Below are 11,707 nucleotides of genomic sequence, written 5' to 3'. Positions count from 1 at the left end.
TCTCACTCTCTTGCTCTCACCCTCTCTCTAACCCTCCCTCCCTTCCTCCCTCTCCCTCTCCCTCTCTCTTTTTAGTCTCTCTCTCTCCCTCTCCAGGACAATCATATTCACAGGAAATCAAACCTCTAATAGTCCATCCTTCTCCCACTTGGTTTCGCTCGCTCTGTAACGTTGTCATTTGAGCGCGCACCTTTTCACCTTTTTTCACCTGGTTTCTGCTCGTCCGGCCATCGCTCTGAGGCTGGGCGGCGTGTAGCACCTAGGGAATGCACGTCAGGCTGCCACTCATCTTGCATTACAGGGGATCAGCGGGTGGCAGGAGTTTTGGAACGCGACGCAGCGCTCCGGGAAGGGTTTACACTCCACTCTGGCAACGGTGCTTAACTAAAATATAGGGTCTGGGTTTGCCTTCGCGCCAGATGCCAGCGTTTGTGAGACGCGCTAACATTCCTCATTTTCTCCTTTATTATTGCGTTGGGGCGGGTTGTAGCTCACACTTTTGCCTTCACCTGCACGCCCCGCCCGGCATTACCTCACGCCTACACGCGGGATGATGCAGGTGAGGCGGACAGGTGAAAACAAGGCGCCAGGTAATGGGGGCCTCCGTGTACGCCCTCCGTGTGTCTCCGCGCCATTACCTCCTCGCCAGATGGAGGTGAATATATGGTCTGCTTGGCTTATGGTGTTGGTGGTGTTGGTGGTGTTTGTGGTGGTGTTGAGCTGCCCCCCTCACCCCCCTGACACCCCTCGTTCTCCCGTCCCAGCCACACGCGCGTTTCCCCGCCAGTAAAGTGTGTGGTTGTTATTGTTATTGTTATTCATAGCGCGTCCCGTTACTCCCTTATTTTAGTGGTGTTTTTAGTGGTGGTGGTGGTGGTGGCGGGGGTTAAGTGCCGTGTGTGTGTGTGTGTGTGTGTGTTATAACGTTGCTCGCGATGGCATTCAAGAGGACGCAAATTACTTAGATGATGTGGGTCAATTGTGTTGAGGTCATATCGGGGTTGATTATCTTTTCTTAATTTTTTTCACCACTGTTGTTTTGTTATTATCATTATTGTTTTATTTTGAATCTTGGTGGTGTCATAAATATATTCCTGTGAATCTACAACAATAATAACGTAATGACAACAACAACAACAACAACAACAACAACAACAACAACAACAACAACAGTAATAATAAGAGTTAGAATAAGAAAAGAGAATACTGACTACTCACTTATTCCCTGGAGGTGGTGGTGACGGTGGTGGTGACGGTGATGGTTCCTTCGTGAAAGTCAACTTACCTGAAAAGAAGAAAATGGATTATATATTTGCTCACATTAGCAACAACAGTTAATAAATAGGTAGATAAACATAAAGATATAAATGAATACACAAATATAGATAAATTCATAGCTCATACAGATAAATAAAACAAATAGAAAATATACAAATAGCAAGAATATATATAGATGGATAAATATATCTTTTTATTTACGCGAATCACACACATTTAATAAGAAAATAGATACGGATAAATAGACGGATGGATATAATGAAAAGGACAAATTTATAGAGGAAAAGAAAAAAAAAGGACAATAAAGAAAACGAAAAAATAAACATAAATGAAAACAAAAACCTTAATCAATACATAAACAAACAAGAAAATAACAACCTCAAAAAAAAAAATTCCCATCACTAACAATCTCAAGTCACACCGCCCTTCATCTCCCCCTTCTCTCCCCTTCCGCAGGCCCCTTCCCGCTGTCCCGCCGCGTCGGTCACCCCTACCAGTCTAGGACACCACCCAAACGCAAGAAGCCCCGCACCTCCTTCACACGCGTCCAGGTGAGTTGATTAAGAGTGCCCACCTGCCCTCTACCTGGACACTTGGCACTCTCCCATCTCTCCCATTCTCTTCCCTATTACCCTATTTTTTTGTTTATCTTCTTCCTTTCTTCGTTGTTTCTATGGCACTCCCCCCTCCTCCTCCTCCTCCTCCTCCTCCTCTCCCTAATAACCTAAATCTTTATGGTTTTCTTCTTTACTTATTCCTTCATTCGTTCTTTCTTTCTCTCTTTCTTCTACGTTTTCTACTTCCAAATTTGTTTAGTTTTCTTAGTTTTTATTACTATTATTATTACTACTATCTCCACTATTATTACTATTATTATTCCTTCTCCTCCTTCCTCCTTCTTCTTCCTCGTCTTAAGCCCCAAATTCCCCATTGTTTTCTTCTTCAGTTTCTACTACTTCTTCTTCTTCTCCTTCTTCTCCTTCCTCTTCCTCCTCCACCTCCTCCTCCTCCTGTCCTTCCCTTTTATCGCCCTCACCTCCCCTTCTCTGAGTTATTCAATTAAACGAGAGAGAGAGAGAGAGAGAGAGAGTTATATACGTTCTCTCTATCCGCAATCCTTCACGTCCAGTCACTTCCCTTCCTTTAGTAGCCGCAGACCACTTCCCTCCCTCCCTCCCCCCCTCCTTCTCTCCCTCTCTCTCTCCCCCTCTTCTTCACTCCGCCTCTTCGTCCACATCCAACCACCCATCTTCCCTTCATGACCCATCCTTCATCACCCTTCTCTTCCTCTCCGTCTATCACGTTCTCTCTTCTCCTTTCTTCTCTTTTCCTTCTGGTATCACGTTCTCTCTTCTTCTCTCTTCTCTTTTCCTCACCTTTTCCCTCATTCTCCCTTCTCTTTTCATCTTGGTATTACGTTTTCTCTCCCTTCTTTTTCCTCCTTGTAGAGCGTTCTTTCTTCTCTTCCCTTTCCTTTCCTTCCTTTTATCGCGTTTTCTCCTCTCCTTCCTTCTCTTTTCCTCACGTTCTCTATTCTCTTTTCTTCCTTGTATCATTTTCTCTCTTCTCCGTTCTCTTTTTCTCCTGGTTCCTCTCTTTTCTTTTCTTTAATCTCGCTCTCTCTCTCTCTCCTCTTCCCTTCTCGTATCCTTATATTCTCTCTTCTCTCTTCTCTTTCTCTTCTGGAATCACATTCTCTCCTCTCCTTCCTTTTCTTTTTGTTATCACATTCTCCTTCCTCTCCTCCCTTTCTCCTTACCTGCCTCCCAGCCACTCCCACTCCTGCCTACCTGTCCACCCTTCGCCGCCCCTCCGCCGCCCCTCACGCCCCCCGCCCCTCCTCCCACAGGTGAACGAGCTGGAGAAGCGGTTCAACAAGCAGAAGTACCTGGCGTCCAGCGAGAGGGCGCAGCTGGCCAAGCAACTCAACATGACGGACGCCCAGGTCAAGACGTGGTTTCAGAATCGGAGGACGAAGTGGAGGTGAGTGTTGACGGGTGTGGTTTCAAGGTGGTGTGATTTGTGAGTGAGTGAGGAGGAGGAGGAGGAGGAGGGAGAGGAAGAGAGGGAGAAGGAGAGGAAAGGAAGGAGGACTAACGGAGGATGATGGTAGTATAGTATTTAGTAAGAGAAGGAGGAAAGGAAATGAAGAAGACGAGGAGGACGAGAAAGAAAGAGGGAGAAAGAAGTAGAGATTCGAACAGAAGGAGGAATGAGAATGGTGGTATATTTAGTGGGAAGAGAAAGGAAAATGTGGGAAAAAGAAGAGGGTGAAGACAGGAAGTGAAGAAGACGATGAGGACGAGAAAGAAAGAGGGAAAAAGAAGTAGAGATTCAAACAGAAAGAGGAGTGGAAATGGCGGTATATTGAGTAGGAGGAGAAAGGAAGATGTGGGAAAGAGCAGAGGATGATGACGAGAAAGAAAAAAGGGAGAGAAGGAGAAAGAATAGGACAGTAGAAGGAGAAATAAAGAAGAATGGTGTTAGAGTCAGAAGAAAATGATGGAAGAGAATTCGAATAAGCTAAAGAGGACTAGAAAGAAAGAAAGGAAAACAAAAGAAAAGAGAAAAACCGTAGAAGGAAGGAAGGAAGGGAAGAGAATGATGGTAAAGTCAGTAAGAAGAGAAAGGAAGAAGATTTGAAAATGGTGACTGTGGTTGAGTTAATGAAGGAAAAATAATCGCCATGGCCCAAATTTCATAAGAGATACATACAAAGATACAAAGATACATATAAAAGAGTATGCAGACAGTTAATCTTCTTTCATCGAGTGGAAAATACTCTCGTGGGTCAATTTAATGAGGAAAAATAACCGGCTAGTTCCACCGTCCAGAGAGATAAGAGGGAACACAGAGACCGCCGAAATTATTAATAAAGAGAAAGAAAAGAAAAATGGAAAAGAAAAACAATCCAGGGAGCATTAGTGTAACACGAGACAGGAAGTCGTAAAGTGTTCCCCCTCGGCATGAAAAAAAAAATAATATTAAACCTTTAAGATGATGAGAAAGCTGTTGGAAAGTTAACTGGATTTGACGATGATAGAATATTACACACAAGAAATAGAAAAAATAAATAAAAATAAGTACAAAATAATTATAGTAAAAATCATAACAGGAGAATAGTAGATAAGAAAATGTCTGTCCATCTTCATTTTCTTTAACTTCCTTTCTTCTTCGTCTCATTTTCTTCATGTTCTTCTTTTTGATGATTTATTATTTTTTTGGTGAGGGAAAGAAGGAACCGGAAGTCACTGCAGCCAGATCCTTCCTTCCGTTCTCCTCTCTTCCTCTCCTTTTTTTTCTTATTTCATCTTCTCTTTATTGGTAATTCTCCTTCAATATTTTTTTTTTATTTCTTCTTTTCCTATCCACTATCCCTAACAATCCCTTTTCCACTTGACCGGAATTTGCGAAGGAACAAGAGGAAGAGGAAGAGACCACTTTTTTTTTCTTCTCCCTCTTTCTTTCCTATATTCTCCATCTCTCCTAAATCAGTCAGTCATTTTCCTCTGCTTCCTCCTGAGTTGACAGAGAAACAAAGGAGGAGGAATAGACCACTTCTTTTTCTTCTCCCTCCTTCTTTCCTATTTTCTCCATCTCTCCTAAATCAGACAGTCATTTTCCTCTGCTTCGTCTTGACTATAAATGCCAGAGAAACAAAGGAAGAAGGAAGATACTACTTTATTTTCTTCTCCCTCTTTCTTTCCTATATATTCCATCTCTCCTAAATCAGACAGTCATTTTTCTCTGCTTCGTCTTGACTATAAATGCCAGAGAAACAAAGGAAGAAGGAACAGACCACTTCTTTTTCTTCTCCCTCTTTCTTTCCTATATTTTCCATTTCTCTTAGAAGAAACACTTATCGCGTCCTTCTCCCCCTCTCTCTTTTTGTTTTGCACTGTTCTCCATCGTTCCTAAATGTGTCAGTTATATATCACTTTTCTACTTCATATATCGTTCATCTATCCAAAATTTATCGGTTCTCACGTTCTTCTCTTCTCTTTCTTTCCTACATCCTCCAGCTTTCCTTTATCAGCTCCTCATTTAACACGTTCTTCCCTCCTCTCTCCTTCTATTCTCCATCTCTCCTCTGTCAGTTGTCAGTTTCTTCGTCTTTCCTTCCTCCTTTGTCCGTCTCTCCTTTTCAACCAGTCATTCACAACGCTCTCCTCTCCTATCTCCTTCTCGGCACTATTACCCACCGTTCGTTTATCAGTAAGTCACTTTAACACATTCCGCTCTCCTCTCTCTTTCCTATATTCTCCATCTCTCTTCAGTTAGTTATCACGTCTTCTCTCCTCCCTCTTTCTCTCCTCCATTCTCCATCTCTATCAGCTCGTTATTTAACCCGGTAGCTGCGGGGGTCATGTTTGTTAGGTTAGGTTAGGCTAAGTTAGGTTAGGTTGTTAGGTTACGTTAGGTTAGGTTAAAGGCCCCTCTAAGCAAAATAATGAGAAAGAATCATCACTCACGCAAACCATTTCATAATATATATCAACGCATATGTGATCAGTTTATGCATGGCAGAAATTTGGCCCATCGCTGGTACACGGTAAAGCCACAAATTTGGCCCGTTGGTGCTACAGGGTTAACACATCCTCCTCTCCCTCTCTTCACCAGGCGGCAGGCAGCGGAGGAGCGCGAGGCGGAGCGACAGGCAACCAACCGGCTCATGATGTCTCTGCAGGCCGAGGCGCTCTCCAAGGGGCTGCTGACGGACCCGCCCACCACGCCGCTCTACAACTCCAACGCCTCCCTCTGCGCCCTCGAGAACATCAAGCCCTGGGCGGAGCGGAACAAGCCCACGCCCACACCCACCGGGGCTGACCAAGACTCCTACGGTAGCACTCCAGTCGTGTCCCCAACCTGTTCTTGAAGTCACCAACCGCACCCTCACCCACACCACCAGTTCGACCCCAATCACCAGTATCACCCCATTCACCAACTCAACGCCCTCTACCGGTATCCTCACAACTTCAACCACAACCATTCCCAGCAGCAACAACGGCAACAACAACAATGATAAGTGTGATTAGGTTATGTTTGATTGCTATTGTTATTGTTTGTGTCTCCTCCTCCTCCTCCTCCTCCTCCTCTTCGTCTCCCTCTTTCTCCTCCTCCTCCTCCTCCTCCTCCTTGAAATACAGCTTGTCATAGTATCCCCCCAAAAGGCTCTCAAGTTACCGTCGCTGATGTCCCGTTTTCTTCAGCTTTTTATTATTGTTTTTTTACACGGTTGAAGATTTGTCGAAAGTAAAGGTCTCTCTCTCTCTCTCTCTCTCTCTCTCTCTCTCTCTCTCTCTCTCTCTCTCTCACCCTTGCATTTTTCACCACGAGCAGCGACGCACAAAAACAATTCTCTTCTGTCGTCCGGGTCGTTGATTCGAAGCCCGGTGTCCGAACTTTTTTTTTTTTGCCAGAGTTCATTTTGAATTTTCCCGCGCACGCTCCTTGACGCTCGATTCCGGAAAGTTTTGGCGAGGCGAAAAAACGCTTTAATTCTTGGGTGTTTGGCGGAAGTTGAACAAAAAAGAAACAAGCAGAAAAACGACGAGAGAGAGAGAGAGAGAGAGAGAGAGAGGAACGGAATAGTCTGAGAGATCCGATCTATACCGAAACACAAAACGAAGCCCCGAAACACACGATCTATAGAACACTTTCATGCTTCTAAAAAAAAAATACCCTAATTGAAGTGTATATCATTTAAAGGGAATGAAGACAGTGCTTACTTACCCATCTATATAAATACCTACCTACCTACCTGCCAATCAACTACCTTCCTACCTACCTGTCTATCTACTTACCTTCCTACCCACCTATCTGTCAATCAACTACCTTTCTACCTACCTGTCTATCTACTTACCTTCCTACCCACCTATCTGCCAATCAACTACCTGTCTACCTACCTATCTACCTACCTGCAAATCAACCACTTACCTACATACCTACCTACCTACCCACGTCCCTACCCACCCACCCCTCTCCAGCCCACTTTTACCCATTCTTCCTCCTCCCCACTCACTTTCACATCACGCCTCCACCCTCCTCCACCTATCTCCCCCCCCCCCCACCCCACCCCGTGTCTCAGTGCCAGAGAGTCTACCCGTGCGTCACCTGTGCTCCTTTACCTGGTCACCTGTTTTCATTTATAAGGGAATTCTTTTTTTTTATTTATTGTTTTACTTTCCCACCAATATGACTCGTTAACAAGCTACCTGTGTGTTACCTGCATTCCTTAACAATTACCTGGTCATATATGAATAAGTTTTTTTCCTACATGTTATTTTTTTTCCTTTAATTTTAGTTCCTACGAAAATGCATCGCTTATCGTGGTGTGTCAAAAGGAATTGTTATTGTTTTTCTATTTTTATCGGGTTCTAATTACTTTAGGCTCACGTGAAGCTCCACAATACCTTTCCTTTATTTCTTCCATTATTACTATTATTGCCATTATTGTTATTATTACTCTTAACGGTAACCAATACGTGTACAGAACTGGTCCTCTATTCACTCATAACCCCCCCCCCCCCCATGCACCCCACACCTCCACACTGAATTCCCATGCAAGGACTCCTCACACTTACACCCACAGGAATTCACCCCCACAGTTTATTACACCCACATCACTGCACAAAAGCAAACACCCACACCAAAACACCCATACAAGAAGAAACACACCCACGCTATTACATAATCCCACCCACATCTGAAACAAACATACCCGCACGACAATATACTCACACAGAAAACAAGCACGCCCACACTAACAAGCAAACACACTAAAACAAGCACACCCACACTATTAGATAACAACACCCAATCCACTTTCTCACCCACATCAAAACAAACACACCCACATTAGAACATACCATACCAACACAAGCAGACCACACTATTCACCTCCACACCCACACCCACACCCACACCATACCAATATACACCCACACCCACACCCATCCACATCTATGAGTCTCCCTATAACAGCTAATCAAACTTGAGTCATGTCAGCGTATGTGTGTATGTATGTGTGTGTATGTATGTGTGTGTGTGCGTATCACAATAAGTTATCTCGATGTTTTATCTGGTGGTGTGTACGTATATGAGTTATGTCTTTAAGTGTGTGTGTGTGTGTGTGTGTGTGTGTGTGTGTGTGTGTGTGTGTGTGTGTGTGTGTTACGTCATTCTGGTCTCTGTGTACCGAGGTCGTAGAGGTGTTTGTACCGTGGCATCCCCTAATTAACAGGCTATACATATATACATAGATTTTGTGACTGTGTGGCATTATTTAATCTCTCATTGTCTAATAATAATGATAATGATGGTGAGAAGCGACGATACCCGACGATGTGTTAATAGTGATGAGGTGTGTGTGTGTGTGTGTGTGTGTGTGTGTGTGTGTTCAGGAGGTGGCGAGGTGAGGCATAATTAATACACATCGAGGGAACAGGTGACTCATTATACCTGCTGTTAATTACGAAATGAAGGTAATGATTAGTGTTGTTATTATTATTATTATTATTATTATTATTATTATTATTATTATTATTATTATTATTATTACTATTGTTATTATCATTCATTAGCAGAGAAAACAAATACATGTTCATCAAAATAAAGAAAACTACAGTTATCATTATTGCTTTTACTATTATTATTATTATTATTATTATTATTATTATTATTATTATTATTATTATTATTATTATCATTATTTTTTTATTATCATTATGTAACTGAAACACACATGACACAGCCTCACCTCCATCCTCCCCCCCTTACACCAATCACCTTCCTGGTCACCTGAGTGTACACCTGCGGAAGCCTTCACCTGTGCGCGCCCCGAGGCAGGCCACCCCCCACGCCCCGCCTGTGTGTGTACATTGTGTATCATATCGGTCTGTTTGTAAATTATTTGTACATAGAGGCGCGGACCCGATCAGTGTTTGTGTAATAACTTGTAAATAACTCAGAATAAAGTGAGACCATTTCGCAGGTGTTTGTGTTGTTGTACCTTGAGTGTTTGTTTGTGTTTGTTTGTTTGTTTGTTTGTTTGTTTGTTTATGTGTGTATGAACAAGAGAGAGAGAGTGAGAGAGAGAGAGAGAGAGGTTAAAGACGAATGACTCACAACAGAAGAGGAGGGGAGAATACATAAATCTCTCTCTCTCTCTCTCTCTCTCTCTCTCTCTCTCTCTCTCTCTCTCTCTCTCTCTCTCTCTCTTGCTGCTTAAAAGTCAAAATAATTACTAAGAGTTTGGGATCGATGGAGAGGAGGAGGAGGAGGAGGAGGAGAATAACAAATGTACAACCCCGAGAGAATGCAAAACACACACACACACACACACACACACACACACACACACACACACACACACACACACACACACACACACACACACACACACACACACCTCGGTTCTCCTCCCTTGACACGTGTGAAGAATCTGCCACAAAAGATTCACTCCTGCTGGAATTATGTATATTTCACTCCTCCTCCTCCTCCTCCTCCTCCGTCAGTTCTTCGTCAGGTAAGTCGACAGGTGAGGTTTCAGGTGCATATATAAGAAAGGTAAAAGTGAGTGCCCCCGAAACACATTTTTCTCCACCTGGTTCATATAAATCTGTAGGCTTTTTTTTTTACAACAAAGGAGACAGCTCAAGGGCACAAAAAAAGGAAACAATAATAAAAAAAAAGCCCGCTACTCGCTGCTCCCATTAGTGAAAGCATCCGGCAGCTTCGTTGGAGAGGAGCGGCCACATGTGTCTGAGAGTATATATGTGACTAAGCAATATCCTCTCCCTTCGTGGTAATTGGTGAGAGGAAGAAAAGAATGAAAGATTGAATGGAAGTAAGAGGAAAAGAAGGAAAGAGAGAGGGAAAGAATAGGAATATGAAAAGGACAGAAAGAATGACTGGAAGAATGCTGGAAAGAAAGATGGAAAGAACAGAAATAGGAAAGAAAGGACGAATGAAAGGATAGGAATAAGAAAAAAGAAAGAAACAGAGAGATAAAGTTTAGAAAATCGAAAGGGAAGAAAGGGAAAGGAGAAGAAAGATGGAGAGAATGAAAATAGGAACAAAAAAACTAAAGCGGAAGAAGAAAAGAAAGAGAAAGAATGGAAATAGGAAAGAAAGGACTTGAAGAAAGACTTGGAGCAGGAGAGATGAATAAAAAGAAAGTGGAAACAGAGAAGAAAGGACGGAGAGAAAAAAATGTAAGCAAGAAAGATGAAAAGAATGAAACTAGGAGAGAAAAGACACCAAGGAAGAACGGAAGAAAGAAAAGTAAAAGAAGGAAACAAAGAATATAAGTAAGAAAGAAGAAAATAAAGGATAGCAAGTATGAAAGAATGAATGAAAAAAGGAGACAAAGATAAACTTGAAGAATACTTATAAAAACGGATAATTATACACACAAATCGATTGTTAATTGGTCAGCAAGAAGTTAAGATTATTTAGTGCTTCATTCTGTACTATATTTACGGCGGTAACTTCCATCAATACTCCTTTATTAGAGAGTTCGTGAAGTTTATGTGTGATCCAATACCAGACTTAAAATACCACATCGTTGTTTTACCTTTGAGCTGCCTGCAAAAAAAATCAGTACTCTCTCTCTCTCTCTCTCTCTCTCTCTCAAGATCTAGAAACAACGGCCTACTCATTCAAGCGAAGCGATGCAATACAGACGAAAGTAGGAATTTCTTCTCCAACCGAGTCATACGCTGCTGGAACAACCTCCCTGCTGAAGTAGTAACTGCGGAAACCATCAACTTCAAAAATCGCATCGACCGTTACTTCGTGGCAATAGAAGTTAAATAAACGTACGCAGCGAGGTGCTTTACTCTGTTCTGCGGGCACCAGGTGATTGTCAGGCAGATCATGGCACTAAAGCAGGCAACTTCGCAATGAGTTAATAGGCTTCCTCTTGCCTGTCTTCCCATGATTCAATGTTTCCTTCTCCTCCTCCTCCTCCTCCTCCTCTTCCTCTTCTTACTCCTCCTCCTCCTCCTCCTCCTCCTCCTTCACCTTTCCTGTCCTTCATCTTCCACCTTTGATTAGATAGTTAGTGTAGCTTGTCACAAACAGCCTCGTAAGGGCCATCAGGTCTGCTGTTGTTTGTTCTTCCCTTGTGTTGCTTTGTGTTCCTCCTCGTCCCCAATCCCTTCTCCCATAATCAAAATACCTCAAAACCTCACCCTTTCTGCACCCCCTTCCCTCATCTCTACAACCTCCCTCCTCCTCTTACCTCCCCAACCTTCCCCCCCTCCCCCCTCCCCAAGCCCTTATCTTCACTTCCTCTCCCCTCTCCGTCCCCTCCCCCCCCCCCCCCACCACTACACTTATTACTTCCGCTCCTCACTTTATCCAGGAAGTAGTAATAAGAGAATTGATATTGGCACAACTAATCTATTAATTCAGGCGGGCGTGT

At 43.1% G+C, this 11,707-nt stretch overlaps 1 protein-coding gene across 1 annotated transcript in view; it reads left to right on the top strand.

The window, feature by feature from the left end:
• LOC126998012 (T-cell leukemia homeobox protein 2-like) overlaps positions 1 to 9,266 on the top strand; it is a 22,536-nt gene extending 13,270 nt beyond the window's left edge. The window contains exons 2-4 of the mRNA XM_050859292.1: positions 1,735 to 1,829; positions 3,128 to 3,261; positions 5,899 to 9,266. Of these exons, the coding sequence (XP_050715249.1) occupies positions 1,735 to 1,829; positions 3,128 to 3,261; positions 5,899 to 6,154 (485 nt within the window). The 3' untranslated portion in view covers positions 6,155 to 9,266. The remainder of the gene's footprint in view (positions 1 to 1,734; positions 1,830 to 3,127; positions 3,262 to 5,898) is intronic.
• Positions 9,267 to 11,707: the final 2,441 nt, after the last annotated feature.

Source organism: Eriocheir sinensis, chromosome 13, assembly GCF_024679095.1.
Source record: "Eriocheir sinensis breed Jianghai 21 chromosome 13, ASM2467909v1, whole genome shotgun sequence".
Taxonomy (NCBI): Eukaryota; Metazoa; Arthropoda; class Malacostraca; order Decapoda; family Varunidae; genus Eriocheir; species Eriocheir sinensis.
Note: the sequence above shows the minus strand (reverse complement) of the source record. Positions and strands in the feature narration are given on the sequence as shown.